The sequence below is a fragment of the Gracilinanus agilis genome, chromosome 4, assembly GCF_016433145.1.
Source record: "Gracilinanus agilis isolate LMUSP501 chromosome 4, AgileGrace, whole genome shotgun sequence".
NCBI lineage: Eukaryota > Metazoa > Chordata > Mammalia > Didelphimorphia > Didelphidae > Gracilinanus > Gracilinanus agilis.
Genome location: NC_058133.1, coordinates 248,219,545 through 248,229,474, shown reverse-complemented (window position 1 = coordinate 248,229,474; position 9,930 = coordinate 248,219,545). Strand labels below are relative to the sequence as shown.

Here is a 9,930-nt window from a genome sequence, read left to right as displayed (position 1 = left end):
CCTTGCTTCTTAGGTAAAAGCACTGTCAAATCCCAGAAAGAATTCACACAGATGCTTGCCAGATAAGGGCAATGATTTATGTATACACTCTAGGACAAAACAAGATCAAAACCAGTTAGCTCAAATAATACACCAAATGAGCAATTCTCATGATTCATTGAGACACTTTTAAATAACATCATACATAGATTTTATTGTTAAAGTAAAAATGTAAAACTGTTTTTTCCTAATACCAAAATAGTTTTTTAAAAAGTAGGCTCAAGTGATTTAATAAGTTTTTTATATATTAAACATTCTTTAATATCATTGTTCCAACCTCTCCCAGTCTCATTTCAGTATTGCTTTGTATCCCAGCATAATATTAAAAAAGCAAGAAATGTTTCTTGATATATATACTTGTTTAAAAGATTTACAAAAAAAAAAAGGAGGAAAATTGAGAGTAGCAAAATTATATTCCTAAACATTTGGGATTACTGTACAAGTTACTGGTATAAGAGAAAAAAAATTACATTAGTATCTGCTGGCCTATACAGCCCCCTTGTGGTGAGAGGAAAAGAAGGCACCCGTCAGAACACCTTAAAATGAAGAATTTTAATTTTGGTAGGTCAAAGAGTTTGAGAAATGCGCTTTCCTAATCCTCATTGTCATATTATTCCCTTTTAAAATCCTTATCTTTTGTCCTAGTAACAACTCCAATACTAAGGGGCAAGGGCTAGGCAGCCAGGGTTAAGTGACTTGCCCAGGGTCACAGAGCTAGAAAGTATCTGTAGGCAGATTTGAACCCAGGTCTTTTTTTTTTTTTTTACCTCTAAACCTCATGCTAGATATTCTGTGGTATTCTTTGTTGAAGGCCCAGTTCAAATCAACTTGATTTGATTATAGTGATACGAAATAATTTACTTCCCTAAACACTTCACATTATACAAAAGACCTATAACATTACAACATTTGTCACAAACTGGATTCAGGGACTATTTTTTTCTGACCTAAGGCAATAGTGTGGTATTTCACTCTTTGAAAGGTGCCATTGGAAGTCTGTCCTTTAGGCACATGCCTATGCAATGGATGAGAGATGCTAGCTCTTTGGAACCAGCTGACTTGTTTGTGGAGCCTGAAGGAGCTATGGACTTGGCTGACACCCTTTTCTAAGAGGCTCATCTCATCCTTCGACAGACTTTCTTTATGTCTGCAGGGCAACATCTTATTCCCCTGTTCTTTATCTGTATTACTCCATTTGCTACTTGATGGGGAGGTGAAAGAAGAATTGATAAAAATCTCTGAATTATTATCCTTCTTCTTGGGCTCTTTCTTCAAAACAACAGATCTGAGAAAGGTAAACTTGCCTTGTTGGAGGTGTTCTGACTCAAGATTTCTTTCCTGTGTTTTAGTCCAAAACTTGGCTGAGTGTCTTTCATTATCATCTCTATTCACTCCAGAGAAATTTCTGACATTACTCATATGGTTGTTTCCATTACAGTTTGGTTTGTTTCCATTGCTCTTTGCCCAGGTTGGCTCTTCAGTCCCAGCTGATTTTGCCACAGTCAGAGGAACATCAAGTTTTTGGGGAAGCCTCATCTCTTGACTTGGGCTTTCTTTCAGTTTCTTGGTTCTTTTTAGAGTATCAGTATTGCTAGTAGGTAGGCACTGTTTTTTAAGATTACTAGAAGGGCTCATCATAGTACCCTGCACCTTCCTATCTGTCCCCTTGCTATCCCATTCATCATTTGTGGAAGCTCTTAAATTTGATTGCATTGATGCTGAAACATCTGTCCCCTTAGCAGCATCGGTCACCATCACTGGAATGATTGAGCGATTAGTGCACTTGGGTCTTCGTCCAGACTCTAAATATTCCACCAACTCAGCCGACTCATGCTTCCTTCTACCTTTGACTCCCAAAGACCACCTGAGGGGCATGGTCTTAAAAGCCCCATGTTGGTTTCTTTTAGAAGTAGCAGGCTCCTTCATACTGCAGCTTCTGCCTCGATTATTTCGCACAAAAAGCTTTGACTCAGACTCCCCTGAAAACAGAGATTCAGGGTTGTTAGTACCCAAACCACATTCCAGAATCATTAAGAGTAATCATTTAGTCATCTATTTCTTTTCAACTTCCCTCAGTATTTAGTACAATGCTTTGCTGTTGGTAATTATTGTTGAATGACAACTACTAGAATGCAATGCATACATTGAAATCCTTCAGCAAGTCACAAGGCAGGTCAGTACTAGGGAACTTTTTGACATTCTCTGGCACCTGCCAGCCTTGATTTAGCCTATCTTCACTCAGAGAAATCTACCTCCTACTTTTCTTTACATTTCCCCTTACATTTCTAAACTGTTTTCTTTATCTTGAATTCTCACAAATACTGTGGAAGGTCTCAAGTCACTTAACCTGTCTGCCTCAGTTTCTTCATCTATGAAATGGGTCTGATAATAATAGCTCCAACCTCCCAGGGTTGTTGTAAGGATATAATGAGATCACAACTGCAAAGTACCTGGCACATAAATGTTAGTTATTACTGTTGTTATTAGTTTGGTATATTAAGCAAATAAATTTGGTCTATTAATATAATGGGATATTATGAAGCAAATAAAATAAACAAATAAGGTAAATATAAAGCAATGTAGAAATATACTCCAAAACGAAGAATTAAGAAGTAGGATCAGAAGAATAGAATTCATGCTAACTATGACTACATAAGAGGAAAAATGAACAAGTAAAAATGAACAAAATCTTGATGAAGAACTAAAGAAAGTGACTAAAATATAATCCCATTTTAGGCATTTGAAATTAGTTTAAGTGTAAATAGATGATAAGTGTAAATATTTCATATTTAAATTCTAATACTGATCAGTTGACAGAAGGCATGTGAACAACATATTATGCAGACTGGGATGATGGGGCTCCCTGGGAGGAAAAACCCAAATTTTATGGCAAATATTTATAATAGATGATCTTTATAAAACTTTGTTATGTCTCACAAGAGGGCAAATCTAAAAGCCATAGGTAGCTAATTTTTATATGATGCTAGTTCTTTTAAATTAAGTAAGTCAGTGGATAGAGTATCAGGCCCAGAGACAAGAGGTCTTTGGTTCAAATCTGACCTCAGAATCTAGCTGTGTGATTCTGAACAAGTCACTTAACCCACCTTGAATAGCCTTCTGCACTGGAACGAATACATAGTATTGAGTCCAAGATGGAAGGTAAGAGGTTTTTTTTTGTTTGTTTGTTTTTTAAAGCCCAGTTTCAGGAGCTTCCCATGTTGCTTCATGATCATCTAGATTTAGCTGAGCTGCTGTACTACTGCACCAAGGCACCAATGTTATCCTCTTGGTACTATAATCTTGGATCATTTACTTATATTAAAACTTATGTTCATTTGATTCCCCCTTCCCCTTGTTCCCAAAGCTATTCATTATATTTTTCTGTGTCTTACTTTGAGAGGGCAACAAACCAGCAACTGGTTAATATAATTTGAGTCTTCATTTTAAAAATCATGATGTCATTAGTAAAAAATGAACTTTTATGAGAATAATTTGATGTTAAAAACCTTAATCTTCAAAACGAAAAGAGCACACTGTTAATCCCACCCAATGAACAAATATTTTCAAACAAAAACTGACCTAAGTTATTGCATCTAACACTCAATATTTAGAACATTGATTCTAATCAGCATATAATATGGAATATGTCTTTTACCACCCATTCTGTTCCTCTGTGATCTATCACAGAAACTATTGGAGAATGGTGTATAGTTGCATTCACTGTATTTGTTGTAGATTTAAAAAGCACAAGAAAAATATTTTAATATGTAAATGTTTCCAGAGAAACAATATCTGGTTGAATAAGCAATTGTAAAATTTCCTTGTGACTATATAAGCTCCAATCTAATCAGTAAGTCTAATTATAAAGTATATTAGAAATTTGTTATCAAAACTTTTGGTTATAATAAAAAAAATGAAAACTAACTGAAATCTAGAAAAGGGAAGTAACTTTGCCCAAAATTATATATCAAGGCAGTGGTAGCCACTTTTAATAGTAACAGCATTCTGTAAACATACAGGTATCCCTTCCACATCTCAGGGGTGTGGTATACCCGCAATATGGAAAAATCAGCATAAAACTTTTTGGCCCTCTCTTTATACCCGAGAAGAAGTCTGAAGTTTTTCTTTTTCCTTTATGGGGTGTTCACAATACTTTATGTGCATTTACAAGTTCCTAAATTAAGAGATATTATTACATGTCTAGCCTTTGTGTGTTATCTACTGGCTTTCATGTTCTTTTCACAAACTTTCACTTTAAAAAAGAAATTGCGTATATTTATGGTAATAAAAGAGAAAATATGTTGATATTATATAATGCTATACATATATTTTATGCATTTCTGAATTTCTAAGCTTTTTCTATGTCATCTCTTGGCCTTCATATGTTATCTGTGGCTTCCACAGAACTCCCCCAAAACTCCCATTTAATTTCATATGCCAACCTGTGATAAACCAAAACCACAATGGGGAAAGTTAAAATGTGGAAGGGATATCTGTACATAAACACATATCATTATATACAAAAATATGTAAAATATATCATGTCTGTAAAGTACTTTGTCCGTCTCAAATTTCTTCCATATTCACATTTCATATGGAATACAATAGCTTGGTGGCCCTAGTATGATGAAGATTGGTCTAAGTGTTCAATAAATAATGTTGTTTATTGCTACGAAATTATAATGTCTCTTAATGACAAACTTATCCAAAGCCTGGAGCTGCATTTAGACTCCAAGAAGATTTTTCATTTTAAGTAAGAAAAATTAGGGTGAATTAGGAAGGAACATTTTAAATAAAATATAAGATTAGAGTTGGAATAAGATTCCAACAGTTAAAGGATTGATGATAAAAGTGCAATTTAGAGCACAAAAGGCTTTTTTTTTTTTAAACTTACTCTAGTCTTTCCTAAAGTTGTTTAGGTTCAGATGCATTACTAGTTGCATTTTGATAAAATATCAAGAAGAAAATTCAGTTCAGTTTGAATAGAGAACCCATTCTAAATCTCAGAAAAACACTTGTAATAAGCCCTACAATCAAGATGACTAAATTACAGATTTTAGAATTGTCTTTCTTCAAGGAAAGAAGTGAATTATTTATTTAGTGTCCACAACTTGTCAGGCACTGTGCTATTATGTTAGCATTTTGTAGTTGAAGACTTAAGGCTCAGCACTCTATAAATGTACAACTTAGGGTAATATTTGGAAGAAAAAAATCCCTTTCTTTTAAAACATGAATTTTGTAATCCTAAAATTAGGAAGTAATAGCAACATCATTAAGTATAAGAAAAGTCATTTATACACTTCATACATAAAGACACAACACCAGTGATTTTAACAACAAACAAAATGGACCTTTTTCCTCTTTGGTAGAGGCTTTGGGGAAGACGGGAGAATCAGGTATCTTCGAAATGGAGTCAAAGTTTGCAGAACTCCAAGACACAAGGCTTTTTCTTTGGCTGCTATTATTACTCCTAAGCCTCATAAGCCAGTGATCAGACATGGAAGAGCTCATGGAACCTATAAAGAAAACACAGATATGGCAAGTAAGACCTTAGCACCTTGAGCAAAAATCTATGAAATCTGAGAGGGGTATATCAAGGCAGAAAATGAAATACCAGGGGAAGGAATAAAGTGAACTATCATTTTTCTTGGAAACATTTATTTGGGTTAGTAGCCAGTATGGTATGTATTAAATTCCTGTCTTTTATATATTTTGCCCATGCTTCAATGGATAATTCACTTAATCTCTTTCTTAAAAAAAAAAACAAAAACAACTTTGTATAGTCTAAGTTCCAAATTCGCTCCTTCCTTCCAGGCCCTCCCCAGACCATTGAGAAAGGAAATAATACAGTAACCATTATATATGTGAAATCAGACAAAACAGATTTCCATGTTAGTCAAATTTTTCACACCAGGAGTCTCACATACTAATGAAATGATAGATTCAGATCTCAGTCTCCCCAATCTACCTACCCCAAACACTGTATGAACATGTATTATCTAGGATCTGCAATATGAAGTTGGCAGCATTTTGATATTTTGATGAATTAAATTAAATTAAATTAATTGGGTCTTTTCTCTCTTAGTAAATAATTCTTCCAACAAAATGTCCACATCCGAAAAATCTGGGTCAATCAATTTCACAGCCCATTTGAATTCTCTGATTGCACAGTGAAGCTCATCAAAATACTTAGGCGTGAGGTGAAACAAAGGCAAAGACAAGCAGCACTCGTCCTTCAGGAGTTTACATCCTATGGAGGAAAAGCCCTTGTAGGAAGGAAAGCAAATCTAAAATATGCATAAAAGGTCTTTTGGGTTAAGATGGCGGCAGAGTAAGGAGCAGCTGCTCGATCTCTCCTGACCGAACCACACAGAACCCCTCAAGGGGAAATAAAAACGAGTCCAGAGGAACGAAGGAACCCCACAACAGGGCGCAGCATTGAAGGTACGCAGAGTCAGGGCATTTCCACACTTTAAAGGGGTGAAACAGTTCACACTAAAACAGGAGAGGAAGAAGCCCCTCCCCCACCCCCCACACCGCACAAGCCGGTAAACAGGACTGGGGCAACCAGATAATCACTGGCAGCCCCTGAGCCCGTACCTGTGCGCTGCAAGACGAGGGACCCCAGGTGGCTGGGACTCTCCCTGAGGGCCCACATGGGTGAAGGCACCGCCTCTGGCCGGGACAAAGGCCCCTAAAACACGGCCTTTCCCAAGCACTGAAGGCATCACCTCAGGTGAGAATAAAGATCTCCAGCCCACAGACTTTCACTACCTTCTGCGGGGGTGAAGGCAGGGCCCTAAGAGCAGCAGCGCAGGCAAAGGCAGTGCCCTAGGCTTGAATAACGATATCCAGCCCAGGCTTGGACCTCCAGTGAGGACCCAGTGCAGACCTGAGCGTGGCTGTGGAAGCAGCCCCAAAGACTGCTGAAGGAACCTCGGGCAGAGGGGCAGACCGGGAACTACCAGGAGGCCTGACCCCGAGGACAAGGAGACCGGAGCCCCCCCCCCCCCCCCCCCAAGCTTGCAAGGCCCAGGCAGACCCGGAGTGCAAAGACAAAGGGGAAAAGGGGCGGGGCTAACAATGGCCAGCAATAAGGAAATCCAGAAGAAAAAGACCATCAAGAGACACTCTGGAACACTGGACAACTTCTACACAGAGAAAATCCAGACAACAGAGGAGGGAAAACAAAAATCCAAACCTCCCCCAAAAAATGAAAGCTGGCCACAAGTTATGGAAGAGTTTAAAAATGAAATGCTAAGGAAGATGGAAGAAATCTGGCAAGAAAATAACAGTTTAAAAGGCAGAATTTCGCAATTGGAAAGTGAGACAAGACAACTGAAGACCAAAAATGACCAGATTGAAAAGGAAAACCAGTCCTTAAAGGCTAGAATCGAACATTTAGAAACCAATGATCTCTCAAGACAACAAGAACAAATAAAACAAAGTCAAAAGACTGATAAAATAGAAGGAAACATGAAATATCTCAAGGAGAGAGTGACAGACCAAGAAAAACCGGTCTAGAAGAGATAACTTGAGAATCATTGGTATTCCAGAAAAGGCAGAAATTAATAAAAACATGGACTCCATACTCAAAGAAATTATTCAGCAAAATTGCCCTGAAGTTCTACAACAAGAGGGCAATATAGACATTGAAAGGATCCATAGAACACCCTCTAAACTGGACCCAGAAAAGTCAACACCCAGAAATATAATAGCGAAATTGAAGAGCTTTCGAGTCAAAGAAAAAATCTTACAAGAAGCCAGAAAGAGACAATTCAAATATCAAGGAGCACCAATAAGGATCACACAGGATCTGGCAGCCTCAACACTAAAAGAACGCAAGGCTTGGAATACAATATTCAGAAAGGCAAGAGAGCTGGGCCTGCAACCACGGATCAACTACCCAGCGAAACTAACCATATACTTTCAGGGGAAAGTATGGGCATTCAACAAAATTGAAGAATTCCAAGTTTTTGCACAAAAGAGACCGGGACTAATTGGAAAGTTTGACACTCAAACACAGATATCAAGAGAAAGATGATGAAAAGGTAAATAAGAAACAGAGGGAAAAGAAAGAAAAAAAAAAAATACTTAGGCGTTCATTTTTTTATCAATTCAAGATCTCCTGCTGTGAATGGCTTGTGAACTCTCACATGGACAATCACTGTGTCTGGTTGTAAATAAATCACATCCCTTAATGGAAATAGAGAGGCAACAGCATTGCCTGGTTCCTCATTCTCTTGCTTTACTGTTGCTGTTGTCTGGGTCTCACTATTAGTTTGCTTTCTTAAGTTACTTTGCTTTGCCTCAGTTTCCCCTTTTTGCTGTCTAAAACTAGTTTGTATTTGTTCTACAGTGTCTTTTAGGGTCAGGACAAGAGCCTTCAGTTCATTTTCCTTTTGGGTTAGACCTCCATTTGCCATTAACTTTTTTTTTTAACATTTATTAATATTCATTTTTAACATGGTTACATGATTCATGCTCCTCCTATCCCCTTCAACCCCCCCTCCTTCACCCCCCCCCACCCATGGCCGATGCGCATTTCCACTGGTTTTGTCATGTGTCCTTGATCAAGACCAATTTCCAAATTGTTGGTAGTTGCATTGGTGTGGTAGTTTCGAGTCCACACCCTCAATCATGTCCACCCCGACCCATGCGTTCAAGCAGTTGTTTTTCTTATATGTTTCCTCTCCTGCAGTCCTTCCTCTGAATGTGGGTAGCATCTTTACCATAAATCCCTCAGAATTGTCCTGGGTCATTGTATTGCTGCTGGTACAGAGGTCTATTACATTCAATTTTACTACAATATATCAGTCTCTGTGTATAGAGTTCTTCTGGCTCTGCTCCTTTCGCTCTGCATCAGTTCCCGGAGGTCTCTCCAGTTCGCCTGGAACTTCTCCAGTTTATTATTCCTTTTAGCACAATAGTATTCCATCACCCGCATATACCACAGTTTGTTCAGCCATTCCCCAATTGAAGGATATACCCTCCTTTTCCAATTTGTTGCCACCACAAAAAGCGCAGCTATAAATATTTTCGTACAAGTCTGTTTATCTATGATCTCTTTAGGGTACAGACCCAACAATGGTATGGCTGGATCAAAGGACAGGCATTCTTTTATAGCCCTTTGAGCATGATTCCAAATTGCCAGCCAGAATGGCTGGATCAGTTCACAACTCCACCAGCAATGCATTAATGTCCCAATTTTGCCACATCCCCTCCAACATTCATTACTCTCCCCTTCTTTCATTTTAGCCAATCTGCTAGGTGTGAGGTGATACCTCAGAGTTGTTTTGATTTGCATTTCTCTAATTATTAGAGATTTGGAACACTTTCTCATGTGCTTATTGATACTTTTGATTTCTTTACCTGAAAATTGCCTATTCATGTCTCTTGCCCATTTATCAATTGGGGAATGGCTTGATTTTTTATACAATTGTTTTAACTCCTTGTATATTTGAGTGATTAGACCCCTGTCAGAGTTTTTCATTATAAAGATTTTTTCCCAATTTGTTGTTTCCCTTCTGATTTTGACTACATTGTTTTTGTTTGTACAGAAACTTTTTAGTTTAATATAATCAAAACCATTTAATTTACATTTTGTAATTTTCTCTAACTCTTGCTTGGTTTTAAAGTCTTTCCTTTCCCAGAGATCTGACAAGTATACTATTCTGTGTTCACTTAACATGTTTATAGTTTCCCTCTTTATATTCAAGTCGTTCACCCATTCTGAATTTATCTTGGTGTAGGGTGTGAGATGTTGATCTAGACCTAATCTCTCCCATATTGTTTTCCAAATTTCCCAGCAGTTTTTGTCAAATAGTGGATTCATGTCCCAAAAGTTGGGCTCTTTGGGTTTATCATACACTGTCTTGCTGATGTCATTTA

The 9,930-nt window shown here is 37.6% G+C and overlaps 1 protein-coding gene across 1 annotated transcript in view; it reads right to left on the bottom strand.

Moving 5' to 3' along the window:
- Positions 1–951: 951 nt before the first annotated feature.
- Positions 952–9,930, bottom strand: part of USP43 (ubiquitin specific peptidase 43) — a 150,865-nt gene continuing 141,886 nt past the window's right edge. Inside the window, exons 10-11 of the mRNA XM_044675212.1 lie at positions 5,391–5,555; positions 952–2,018 (exon numbers count right to left, since the gene is read on the bottom strand). Coding sequence (XP_044531147.1) covers positions 952–2,018; positions 5,391–5,555 — 1,232 coding nt within the window. The remainder of the gene's footprint in view (positions 2,019–5,390; positions 5,556–9,930) is intronic.